The sequence below is a fragment of the Phocoena phocoena genome, chromosome 3 (genome assembly GCF_963924675.1).
Source record: "Phocoena phocoena chromosome 3, mPhoPho1.1, whole genome shotgun sequence".
NCBI lineage: Eukaryota > Metazoa > Chordata > Mammalia > Artiodactyla > Phocoenidae > Phocoena > Phocoena phocoena.
In genome coordinates, this window is record NC_089221.1 from 172,840,048 (window position 1) to 172,853,094 (window position 13,047).

General features: G+C 55.6%; 1 protein-coding gene across 1 annotated transcript; it reads left to right on the forward strand.

Annotated features, from left to right (window-relative positions):
- Positions 1–3,682: 3,682 nt before the first annotated feature.
- On the forward strand, positions 3,683–10,669 carry POLR2E (RNA polymerase II, I and III subunit E). The gene is made up of 7 exons (XM_065873930.1): positions 3,683–3,771; positions 5,511–5,685; positions 9,113–9,228; positions 9,662–9,742; positions 10,186–10,244; positions 10,350–10,428; positions 10,555–10,669. Exons 1-7 carry the CDS (start codon positions 3,715–3,717, stop codon positions 10,618–10,620), a joined length of 633 nt encoding a protein of 210 aa, XP_065730002.1. The 5' UTR covers positions 3,683–3,714; the 3' UTR covers positions 10,621–10,669.
- The last annotated feature ends 2,378 nt before the right edge of the window (positions 10,670–13,047 follow it).

Here is a 13,047-nt window from a genome sequence, read left to right on the forward strand (position 1 = left end):
ATCATGTACTGTGTGGCCTCTTGTGTCTGATGTCTCTCACTGAACATCATGTTTTCAGGGTTCATCCACGTTATAGTGTGAGTCAGTGCTTCTCTCCTTTTCATGTGGAGTAATATCCTATTATATGAATGGACCATATTGCGTTTATCCATTTGTCCATTGATGGGTTGTTCCACCTTTTGGCTTTGTAACGCTGTACAAGCTTTTGTGTGGGCATATGTGTTCATTTCTGCTGGGTATGCACCTCAGAGTGGAACTGCCGGGTCACATGGTAACTCTGTGTAACTATCTGAGGATCTGCCAGACTTTCCCACAGCCACTGGTCCATCTCACATCCCCACTCAGGAGTGTGAGGGTAGTGGCCTGATTTCTTTCTTTTTTCTGATTTCTTTTTTGTTTAAACATTTATTTTATTGAAGTATAGTTGATTTACAAAGTTGTGTTAATTTCTGCTGTACAGCAAAGTGATTCAGTTATACATATATAACTTCTTTTAAAATGTTATTTGTTTTATTTATTTATTTATGGCTGCATTGGGTCCTGGTTGGTGTGCGCGGGTTTTCTCTAGTTGTGGCGAGCAGGGGCTACTCTTCGTTGCGGTGTGTGGGCTTCTCAGTACAGTGGCTTCTCTTGTTGCGGAGCACGGGCTCTAGGCACGGGCTTCAGTAGTTGTAGCATGCAGGCTCAGTAGTTGTGGCGCACGGGCTTAGTTGCTCCATGGCATGTGGGATCTTCCCAGACCAGGGCTCGAACCTGTGTCCCCTGCACTGGCGGGATTCTTAACCACTGCACCACCAGGGAAGCCCAGTGGCCTGATTTCTGAACCTTGGGCTCTTCCAGTTGGGCTGCATGGTGGCGAGGTTCCAAGGATAAAGTTGCCACTCCATGTGCTGTTGCTGAGGCCACACGGTCACAGGCAGGATTCTGAGTCATGGGCCTTGGGGTTGGGCCCACCTGCTACTGTGAGCTCTTTCTCCTCTCTCTTCCCTGCCCCCAAGAACAGCAAGGCTACCTAATGTCCCCTGTCACTTGCACCTGGGCCCTCCGCCCTTACCATCTAGGCCACCCTCTGGATCCTCCAGCAGTTCTGCCCCCTCCCCCACTCAGACTTGCCCATCACCTAGGCAGACACCCTTTGTCCTGTCTTAAACCCACTCTGGACCCTCTCCCTGTTCCCCTTGCTACATCCACATCTCCAATATCTTTCCTCTCATAAATGCCTTCCCCAGCCGGGCCCCATCCTTGGATCTGCCCTCTGCGGTCACAAACAGTGTCCCCTTGGCCAATCCCCTGCTCAATCCTCAGATCTGCTTTGACGGCTGCTCTGTCCCTCCTCCTTCCAACAGCTGCTTCACTGGGCTCCTGGACACCTGGCTTCCACCCACCCTCTATTTTTTTTTAATGTTTATTTACTTATTTATATTTGGTTGCGTTGGGTCTTGTTGCTGTGCCTGGGCTTTCTCTAGTTGCAGCGAGCGGGGGCTACTCTTGTTGCAGTGCGCGGGCTTCTCATCATGGTGGCTTCTCTTGCTGCGGAGCATGGGCTCTAGACGCACAGGCTTCAGTATTTGTGGCTCACGGGCTCTAGAGCTCAGGCTCAGCAGATGGGGTGCACGGGCTTAGTTGCTCGAACCTGTGTCCCTGTGTTGGCAGGCGGATTCTTAACCGCTGCACTGCCAGGGAAGTCCCTCTATTCTATTTAAGAAGCACTTAAGTATTGCCAGCGCTGCAATCATCAGCCACGTACCTATGCATGGGTGCTGTTCTTGTCCCTGTTCTACAAGTTGGGGGGGACATCGAGGCACAGAGAGGTTAAGTAATGTGCCCGGGTCACACAGTCAGGACTGGAGCCCAGGTGGCCACACCACTCTACCTTCTGCTCTTTCCTCCCCTCCTCCTGGCCTCTGAACAAAGTAGGCAAGCCTCGCACCTAGCCTTCGATCTGCTCAGTGATCTCATCCAGGCTCCCAGCTCCTGTCTCCGCTGTACACCCACAACACCCACGTCTGTCTCCACTCCAAGCTCATCCCGAGTTCCAGACTTGTATCCCACTGCCCCCTGGATGTCTCCCCTTAGAGTCCCCTGGGAACCCCAAGCTGACCATGTCCAAGACCCCCTCCCAAGCCGCCCCACACCTTCCCACCCCAGTCTCTCTCCCTCCTCTGCCCGCCTCTGCGTCTCTCATCTCCACATCCTGTCCACCTGCAGATCCTGTGGGCACTGCCCTCCGGACACCCTGGACCTGCCTGCTGCTCACCCTTCCCTTGGAGCCATACCTATCTCTGGCCAGAACGGTCTTCCTCAGCCCCCTCCCTGGTCTCCCTGCTTCTGCCCCGCGGAGATGCTGAAAATGGCTGCAAACCTGAACTTTTCAACCCAACCAGCAAGGCCTCCCAGGATCTGCCCCACCTGACCTCTGACCTCTTCTCCCACCCCTCCCCCACCACTGGCCTCCTTGCTGCCAACACAACCAGGCACGGTCCAGCCTCAGGGCCTTTGCACACACTGCACCCCTGCCTGATACACTTTCCTCCAGACATCCCCACGGCTCCTACCCTCTCACCCTTTGGGTTTTTGCTGGCAACTTCCTTGACCACATTTTTTTTTCTTGTTTTTTTCTGGCCGAGCGGCTTGTGGGATCTTAGTTTCCCCCACCAGGGATTAAACCTGGGCCCTCGGCACTGAAAGCACGGAGTCCTAACTACTGGACTGCCAGAGAATTCCCTTCCCTGACCACATTTGGGACTGCAAACCTCCCGTCTCCCTCAGCCTGGTATATTTCTTCTTCCACAGCATTGTCACCTTCTAACATACTTTATTATTTACTTATTATGTTCACTGTTTCTGTCCTGTCTCTGCCTGGCATGTAAGGGTGCTTGGCCTGTTTTTTTCACTGTCCCTGTGGTTGCTCATTAAACATTGAATCATTGAATGAATGCATTACTGAATGAGAAGTTACCAATGCAGAGGCACTGGGCTCGGCAGGGGTGGGCAAACCTCCTGTACGAACTCGGGGGCAGGGGCAGATGCGGACTGTAAAAACATGCAGTCTTGGGGGCTTTGGGGTATCCAGGCAGGGGCTGGGCTGGGGCTCACGGGACAGGAGAGGGGGAAGACAGAGGTGGAAGCATTTCATAAGCACCAGGAACTATTCCAAGCTCCTCCCAAGTACGACCATCTCCTTAGATCCCCAGCTAACCCTCTAAAATGGGGACACTTTATTTCCATTGTACAGAGGGGAAACTGAGGCTCGGGGGCATTAAGTTGTACGTAGCCCTGAGCCAACTGAGAAAACCCCCTACAATTGGACGCACAAACACTCATGGAGCGCCTCTTAGGCCGCCCGACGGTCCCCGGGAGCTGAGCAGACCCCTGACCTAGTCAAGGCCTCAGTTTCCCCGCCCACACTTCGACTCTGTTCTCTGGATTCTAAACGGCCCTCCCAGGCCAGCATTGAGCGGAAACTACAACTCCCGAGGGGCCTTGCGGTCAAAGCCTCGCGAGAACTTCCGAGGCGCGGGTGGCGGTGCTGGTCGCACGCTTCTTGCGCAGCCAACCGTCGCTTTAGTAAGGCTCGGGCTGCCTTTGGCGCTGCCGCTCCCGAAGGTCGCTTCATTCAGGCATTCGCTGGCGACAGCCCTGCAAGGGGAGGGCGACGTGAGGGGGCCTGACCGGGGCTCGGCGCAGGCGCAGTGAGTGCAAGCGGCGGCAGCCATGGACGACGAAGAGGAGACGTACCGGCTGTGGAAAATCCGCAAGACCATCATGCAGGTGAGCAGCGCGCTTGGCGAACGCGGTGAGAACGAGCCTCGCTCCCCCAGGCAAGCCGGGCACGCAGCAGCCGGAGCGCGGACGGCGGGTGCGAGGCCCGGAGGTAGAAATGAGCTTCCCCACCCCCGGCCGCGCGGCTGGAGCGGAGGGGTCGGGCTCAGGCTGGGTCCCCGGGGCGGGGGTTTGCGGGGGACGGAGTCGAGAGTCCAAGAGCCCCCCGGGAGGGGGTCAGGGTCTCGCTCGAGCTGGAGAGAGGTAGGACGGCAGACGCTAGGCCGGCGCGTGTTTGTGTCCATGGAAGGTTCTGATGTTACCTGCTGGGATTCTTGAATTCCTTAATCAGTAGAAATTGATAGCAGGCCAGACGAGAAATTTAAGCCAGGCTTTATTGGAGTTTGTGCTGCAGCGTGAAGGAGCGATAACAAGCAACAGGTGCCGTTGCTCCAAGGAGGGCGAGCTGGTGTCTTAAATGGGGTAAGGGTGGGGACGGGTCCAGGGGTCAGGCCGGAGGGGTGGCTTGGAGGGGTCTGCCCACCCCCTTGGTGGTGCTGTGTGCAGGGATCATGCCCAGTACCCTGCTTTTGCTCCCGGCTCCTCAGAAGTGGCAGTTAGGTTCTTGGCCTTTTTTTTTTTTTTTTTTTTTTTGCGGTACGTGGGCCTCTCACTGCTGTGGCCTCTCTCTCCGGTCGCGCAGGCTCAGCGGCCATGGCTCACGGGCCCAGCCGCTCCGCGGCATGTAGGATCTTCCCGGACCGGGGCACGAACCCGTGTCTCCTGCATCGGCAGGCGGACTCTCAACCACTGCGCCACCAGGGAAGCCCTTATGGTTTTTCTTGTTGTTGTTTTTTCTCTTCTTGGCCTTTTTGTATCTTGGTCCTTGTTTGCCCCAACTGCGCATGTGCATAGTTATTTCTAGTCCCTTAGATATAGTTTCTGGGTGTTTTGTTGCTGGAGGAGACATTTGCCCAGGTGCAAGGGCTACAGCAAAAGGTCCCAGGTCCCAGACTGCCTTATCGGCACCACCTCAAGTGCATATCGCAGAATCCCGGGGTCGTGGGGGTGGAAGGAACCCTGGTGGGCTTGTCTGACCGCTGTCTGGTGGCTACTTAGATGTCCCAGCCACCAACTTTGAATTACTCGGGCCGGGGCCGGGTCATACCAGCGTTCTCTGTGTGCCTCGTTCTTTAATCCACCCCGTGGGAGGGGACCAGTGTGATGCCACGGAGGCTTGCGGCCTTGATCAAGAGCACCCACCCTCCCGGGAATCCTGCTGGGCTGGCGGCCCCCAGCCTCTCTGCCACTTTGGAAAGCTGCCCAAAGACAGGGCCGGAGCACCTGTGCTTCTGGCTGACAGTGTCAGGGGTCCCTGGGAGAGGAGACCCAGGGCTCTGGAGGGAGACTTGGCCGAGGAAAGTGGGTGCGGGCAGGGCTGGGCTGGGTAGCGATTCCAACCTTCCTTTCTTTGTCTAGGTCCTCATCTAGTGCATGCACTCAGAGCCCCAGTTTCTGAGGCAGGACCTAGAACTGCTGACCCTCAGGTCTTTGCCTGCTTTTCCAACCGGCGTCTGCCCAGCCAGCCGTCCCTGTCTGCCTCAGACCCTGGGGCCTGGCTCTGCATTCAACAGCTCTCCTCACGTCCCAGCTCTGTCCCGGTCTCCTCCGCAGTGACCTCGCCTACCCCGAGCTCTTGCTGCCGTCCCCCCTCCGCCCTAGGGTCACCTGGTCCTTTCTCTTTGCAGCTGTGCCACGATCGTGGCTACCTGGTGACCCAGGACGAGCTGGACCAGACGCTGGAGGAGTTCAAGGCCCAGTTTGGGGACAAGCCCAGTGAAGGGAGGCCTCGGCGCACAGACCTCACGGTGCTGGTGGCCCACAACGATGACCCCACTGACCAGATGTTCGTCTTCTTCCCAGGTGAGGGGCAGCTCAGGGCCAGCTCTTAGCAGCCACCTGCCTTGTGACCCAGAGTCTGCCTGCTCTCATCCTTCTGCTGTGGGGACTCCTTTTCCAGCTTCCTCTTCTCGGTCACCTTCCCCATTCTCTCTTCCTCAACCCTTTTCTCTGACCAAGGTTATCACAGGCCTCCCAGCTGGGCCCCTGGGTCCTCCCTGCCCTCACCCGTCAGCCCAGCCTCTGCTCCCAGTGCTTGCCCTTCCTGCGCTGCTGCAGGACTCCTGCCCTGTCTCGTCCCTGCCGGTTCCCCCCTCGCCTGCCTGGTCAGTGTCCATCCATAGTCCCTGGTGACTGAGCTCAAGTGCCTCCTCTTTGGGAACCCCCTCTGAGCCCTGGGTTGAGTGAAGACAATCCCTCCAGCACCAAGGGTGTCCCAGGACCCCTGTGTTCCTCTGTCTTTGCACGTCCTACACTGAGGCAGCCTGGCTCTAAAGCCCCAAAGGTTAGGGGGCCTTGTTGGGTCATGAGCACCTTGGGGGCCTACCCCAGCGCCGTGAATCAAAGGGGTGGGCAGAAAATGCTTGTTCAACAGACCCAGGTGGCACTTTTTTAAAAAATTTATTTTATTGAGGTACAGTTGATTTACAATGTTGTGTTAATTTCTGCCGTACAGCAAAGTGACTGAGTTATAAATATATATACATACATATATATGTGTTCTTTTTCATATTCTTTTTTACTATGGTTTAATCCCAGGATACTAAATATAGTTCCCTATGCTGTATAGTAGGACCTTGTTTATCCATCTTACAAATAATAGTTTGTATTTGCTAACCCCAAACTCCCAATCCATCCCTCCCCCAGCCCCCTCCCCCTTGGCATCCACACATCTGTTCTCTATGTCTGGGAGTCTCTTTCTGTTTTGTAAATAAGCTCATTTGTATCATCTTTTTAGATTCCACATATAAGTGATATATGATATTTGTCTTTCTTTTTCTGACTTACTTGGCATAGTTTGGTAATCTCTAGGTCCATCCATGTTGCTGCAAATGGCAGTATTTCATTCTTTTTGATGGCTGAGTAGTATTCCATGGTATATATGTACCACATCTTCTTTATCCATTCATCTGGACATTTAGGTTGTTTGCATGTCTCGGCAATGGTGAATGGTGCTGCTATGAACACTGGGGTGCATGTATCTTTTTGAATTATAGTTTTGTCTGGATATATGCCCAGGAGTGGGCTTGTTGGGTCATATGGCAACACTGTTTTAGTTGTTTTTGTTTGTTTGTTTGTTTTTAAGATTTGTTTGTTTATTTATTTATTTATGGCTGCGTTGGGTCTTAGTTGCAGCATGTGGGATCTTCATTGAGGCATGCGGGATCTTCCGTTGCAGTGCACAGGCTCTTCAGTGTGGCGCGTGGGCTTCTCTCTAGTTGTGGCATGCGGGTTTTCTCTTCTGTAGTTGTGACATGCAGGGTCCAGGGCGCGTGGGCTCTGTAGTTGTGGCGTGTAGGCTATAGAGTGCGTGGGCTCTGTGGTTTGCGGCACGCAGGCTCTCTAGCTAAGGTGCGTGAGGCCTCTATTGTGGCGCATGGGCTTAGTTGCCCCACGGCATGTGGGATCTTGGTCCCCTGACTGGGGATCAAACCCACATCCTCTGCATTGGAAGGTAGATTCTTAACCACTGGACCACCAGGGAAGTCCCCTCAAGTTTTGCATTTAAATCTTTGAGCCATTTTGAGTTTATTTTTGTATATGATGTGAGGGAGTGTCTAACTTCATGGATTTACATGTGGCTGTCCAGCTTTCCCAACACCACTCGCTGAAGAGACTGTCTTTTCCCCAGTGTACATTCTTGCTTCCTTTGTCGAAGATTAATTGACCGTAGCTGTGTGGGTTTATTTCTGGGTTCTCTATTCTGTTCCATTGATCCATGTCTATTTATGTGTCAATACCATGCTGTTTTGAAAACTGTAGCTTTGTAGTATTATTGTAAGTTTGGGTGAGTTATGCCTCCTGCTTTTTTCTTTTTCCTGAGGATTGCTTTGGCAGTTCTGGGTCTTCTATGGTTCCATGTAAATTTTAAGAGTATTTGTTCTAGTTCTGTGAAAAATGTCATGGGTAATTTGTGCTGGGTTTTAGCTGTGGATCCATGAATTGCTTTTTTTATGTTGAGATATATTCCCTCTATACCCACTTTCATAAGAATTTTTATCATGAATGGATGCTGAATTTTATCAAATGCTTTTTCTACATCTATTGAGACAGTCGTGTGGTTTTTGTCTTTCCTTTCATTGATGTGGTGTATCACACGTTGATTTGCATATATTGAAGCATCCTTGTGACCCTGGGATGAATCTAGGTGGCACTTTTAAGAAGAGTGTCCCTTGTGTGTGAAACGTATTTATTGTAGACTTTGGTGCCTAAGCACGTGCCTCCCGTGGTGCCATCTCGGGGGTGGGACCACCTCACTTCCTGGTCTTTACTGACAGTGGGGGTGTCCTGCTGTCTCAGATAGGCCGTGGCACAGGGTTGAGGTCCCTGCCTGTGTTAGTTTGCACGGCTGCTATAACAAAACCCCACAGACCAGGGGCATAAACAGACAGTGCTTCTCTCCCAGTGCTGGGGGCCTCTCACTGGTGTGTAGACCTCCGTCTTCTCCCTGTGTCCTCACATGCTCGTCCCTTCCTGTGTGTCTGTGTCCTGATCTCTTAAGGACCCCAGCCTCACAACCTTGTGTTACCGTAATTACTTTTTTAAAGACCCGATTTCCAAACATAGTCTCATTCTGAGGTTGCTGGGGGTCAGGACTCCAACAGAGGGACTTCGGGGACAGGGCACTGCCGGTCGGTGGAGTGGGGTGTGAGGAGAATGGCGAGAGGCAGCGGACGTGCTGCACGTGGACTCCGGGGCTGCCCCAGCCGCCAACCTGCTGGGCTACTAGGGTCCAGCCGTTCTCTCGTGTCAGGCCCCAGGCCCTGCGTGCTGCCGAGACCGTGAGGACCCCCGGTGCCGGCAGCGAGGAGCTGGGTGGGCTGTCTCTGTGCTGGGACCGTGCTCCCCGGGTCATCTCGCCTCCACTCAACTCTGAACACCCCAGCCCTTGTCTCGTGGGCCCCTGGACTAAACAAACTGCTTAGTCTGGGACTTCCCGAACCTCAGAACCGCTGAGGCACCGCGCAGACCCAGACTCCCAGACCCCACTTCCAGAAAGAGGTCCCTTAGGTCCGGGGCCCAGGGCACCTTTCAGCTCCCACGTGACATGCAGGCAGCCAGCACCCCGTTCTGGGACTGGCAGCCGGGTTCTCACTCTGCAAACGGGAGGCCGAGGCCCCAGTGGGGGAGCAGCACTGCAGCGCCTTGGCAGGGGTGGGCTAGACGGGTGCCGGGCAGAGGGCTGGGGGGGGGGGCGGCCAGCGTCCACCAGCGTGTACTTGGTCTGCAGAGGAGCCCAAGGTGGGCATCAAGACCATCAAGGTGTACTGCCAGCGGATGCAGGAGGAGAACATCACGCGGGCCCTCATTGTGGTACAGCAGGGCATGACACCCTCCGCCAAGCAGGTGGGTGCCCGCCGCCTCTGGTCCCCGGCTGTGGGTTGGACTGGCCTAAGTGGAGGCTGGTGGTTGGGATGGGCAGCTGGCGAGCACCTTTGTCCCCGTGTGAACACGGGGACACAGGCTGTGGGGTCCAGGGAGGGGTTGCTGCACCAGCTCCCGGCAACCGTGGGAGCATTTTGACAGACGGGCCCTCACCCTTCTTGCAATGAGACCGAGGCCTCGGTAATGTGCTGAATGCCTGGGAGGGGCGGGGTGGGCCTCTCCCCAAGTGGAAACCCTACCCACTGAGGTGGGTTTTCTTGATGTGTGACGCAGGACCCGCGCAGCTTCCCGGGTGCCAGCTGCCTGCAAGGAAGGGCGTGGTGGGTGGGCCCGGGGCCAGCGCAGGGGGCGGGTGGCCGCCTCAGCTGTGCCTGAGGGTCGGTGTCTCTTCCAGTCCCTGGTCGACATGGCCCCCAAGTACATCCTGGAGCAGTTTCTGCAGCAGGAGCTGCTCATCAACATCACGGAGCACGAGGTAGGGGTGGAGGATGAGACTGGAGACCCGCCTCCTGCCCCCCAGGCCCCTCACCTGTTCGGGGTTGGCGGACATCCAGGTCTTGGGGAGGCGAGTCCGGGAGCCCCTTCATGGTGGAAAGAAGGTGGGCCGGGGTCTCGGTGTGTGGCCCTTGGGCCAGGAGCAGCTGGGGCCTTGCTAGGAGGGCAGGTTCCCAGGCCCACCCAGCCTGCAGAGTCAGGAGCTTGGGATGGGTGGAATCTGCATGTCCCCAGGAGCCTCGGCGCTCCGGGATTGTGCCCTGCGGCCCATCTGCACGGCTAGGGGTGTAGGCTCCAGGACCCCCGTCACAGTGTGGAGTCAGGACTTGTGCAGATGCCTGGGGCCCCCACGCTGCACCCCTCCTCTGGAGGGCCTGTGGGGTCTGTCGCAGCCCTGTGGAGACCCAGGTTCTCTTCTCACAGCTGGTCCCAGAGCACGTTGTCATGACCAAGGAGGAGGTGACGGAGTTGCTGGCCCGGTAGTATCCTTTCTGGCCCCCAGCTGGGCCCGGCTCCTCTCCCCTACAGCTCTTCCCACAACGCCCCCAGTCAGTCCAGCAAGGCCTTTTCCCTGACCTGCTTCTCAGTAAACTCCGAGAGAACCAGCTGCCCAGGATCCAGGCGGGAGACCCCGTGGCACGTTACTTTGGGATAAAGCGAGGGCAGGTGAGAAGCCCCTCCCAGGGAGGAGCTGGGCCCACCCCCAGCCCCCTTCAGAGCCCAGGCTTCTGAGCAGGGCAGGAGGGACCCCAGGTCCCGGGAGCCAGCTCACCTGCTTTCCTGCCTCTGCAGGTGGTGAAGATCATCCGGCCCAGCGAGACTGCAGGCAGGTACATCACCTACCGGCTGGTGCAGTAGCGGCCCGACAGACAGATGAGGCGAGAGGGCGCCGAGGGCCGGGTGTGGGCGGCCGTCCCAGCCCTGTGAGTGAGCCCCGCCTGTTACGTGCTCTGGAGGGAGCTCACATCCAGCCTGTGCGCCCAGCTCATGCGACAGACCGGTCACACTGCTGGCTGCCCCCTCTCTCTCAGCAAGTCCCCCGGGGGATGGAAAGATGGGCCGTGACGACCCACCAGGCTGGGAGTGTGGTGGCCGGCTGTCCGGGGGAGTCCGCTCCTCCTGGGAACCTTGCCTCTGCTCCCCTGGGCCGCAGGGTGGCCCACCTTGGGCCTGCCTTTCCTGGCCTGAGGGTCCCCGTGGCCTCTTCTGGGCTCCTGGACGCTGAGCCCCACCCTGGATCCCACCTGATGGTGCTTTGGGAGGGGACAGGATACCACAGGGTGGCCCCGAGCTCCTCCCGGGCTTCTGTCGCCGTGTCCCCCACACAGTGGCCCTGATGCTGCTTGTCTGGGTGCTCCGAAGGCAGCGGGGAGTGAGACCGATTGCTGCGGAATGCTGGGTATCTTAACGAATTAAAAATATCTTGAGTAAGTAAGTTCACTTGTCTGAAAGACCAAGGTGGAATGTCTACCCGGTTTGCTGTGAGCAGCCTTGCTCGGGCTTCTGTCCCCTCAGCGGGGTCTTGGCCCACTTGCCCCTGGTGGAGCTGTGAGGGAGGGGCTCCAGTGCCGCCTTCAGCTTTGCTTCTTGGTGCTTTTCTTGCATAGAAGTTTGGGATCAAACTACCCCCTTTTCCCTCTACTAATTTCAGAGGCCTCCTACCCAGGCTAAGAGCAGTTGTCTGTGTTTTTGTTTAATAGCTTCAGTGAAGTAGGATTTATATACCATACAGTTCACCCATTTAGAGTGTATGGTTCCATGATTCTTAGTATATGCACAATCGGGCACCCATCACCACAGTCAATTGTGGAACACTCCACCCTCCTAAAAAGAAACCCTGTCCCTGTCAGCAGTCACCGCCCCCCTGCCCCCAGCCGCTGACAGCCACGAATCTGTGTCTGTGGAGCTGCCTGTTCTGGACGTTTCCCATCACTGGAATCACACCCTGTGGGTCCTTCTGTGTCTGGCTTCTCTCACTGAGCATCGTGTCCTCACGGTTTGTCCACGTTGTAGGAGTGTCAGGGCTTCACCCCTTTTCACGGCCGAGTGATGTTCCCGTGTGTGGAGGGACACGTGTTCATTCTTCAGTTTGATGGACTGTTTCCATTTGTTGGCGACTGTGCGTCATGTTGCTGTGGGCATCCAGATGCGAGGTGGTGTGGTTGTGTTTATTTCTCTGGCTGTGGGTGTGCCTCGGAGTAGAATTGCGGGGTCCTGCAGAAGCTCTTGTTTCCTTTGGAGAGACAGGCTGTCTCCGCCGCGGCTGCCCCGGTTCCTGTTCGCGTCTCCACCTCCTCACCAAATCGCGGCCGGGGGTGAGTCGCTGTGGCTCAGATTCACTTGTCTGATGCTGAGGGTGGTGAGCACCTTTCCCCGGCTCACCGGCCACCCGGCGGTCATCTCGGAGGCGTGTCTGTGCGCAGGTCCTTTGCCCCTTGTTTAACCGGGTTGTCTCTGCCGAGTTTTAGGGGTTCTTTATATATTCTAGGCTCAGGTGTCTTATTAGGATATACGCTTTACAAAAATGTTTTCCCACCTTTTGTATTTCTTAGCTAGCCCCTTGTAGCCTTTATACATAAGACTCGAATCCTGGGATTTACTTCTGGGCATCATATGACTTGGGGCTGTCACTCTCCCCCAGACAGCGGTCTTGACGCTGTTTGGTGAAGAACCAAAGGTGCTCTCCTCACTGCCTTGAGTTGGCACTCTCGTAGTGAACGCGCAGATTCATGTGGGTCTGTGTTGAGATCCTCTTCTTTTCCATCGATGAATTTAGGTTTTAAAATCTTAGTTTTATAGTACATCTGATAGGAGAACAGGTCTCCCCTTTCCCCCAGATAGACATACATCGTTTTCCAAAACGATCTTGGCCAAAAGGAGCCAGACACGGACGGATGAATCCTGTCCGATTCCACTCGCAGGGGTCCCTAGAGGAATCAGGTCCACAGAGACAGGAAGCAGGTGGAGGGGGAGGGGATGGGGAGTCAGGGTTTCACGGGGACAGGGTCTCCCTTTGGGAAGATGAGAAAGTTCTGGAGATGATGGTGAAGATGGTTGCACGACAGTGTGAAGTTGCTTAGTGCCTGTGAACTGAGGTTTAAAGTGGCAAAAATGGTAAATGCGTATAACTTACAGTTTTAGAAACTTGCCTTGGCTGCTCTTGAGTATTGATTCTTGCAGATGAACTGTAGAATCAACTCACTGATGCCCTGAAAATGCTTCCTGCTCCTGGTTAGGGTGCTTGCTCTCCCGGCTGGGCACAGACCTGTCCCCGGGTGCGGCGTC

Coding starts and splice junctions, on each gene's coding strand:
- POLR2E (XM_065873930.1), top strand. CDS start 3,715: ATGGACGACGAAGAGGAGACGTACCGGCTGTGGAAAATCCGCAAGACC. Junction 5,686..9,112: donor GATGTTCGTCTTCTTCCCAG/GTGAGGGGCAGC, acceptor CTTGGTCTGCAG/AGGAGCCCAAGGTGGGCATC. Junction 9,229..9,661: donor TGACACCCTCCGCCAAGCAG/GTGGGTGCCCGC, acceptor TGTCTCTTCCAG/TCCCTGGTCGACATGGCCCC.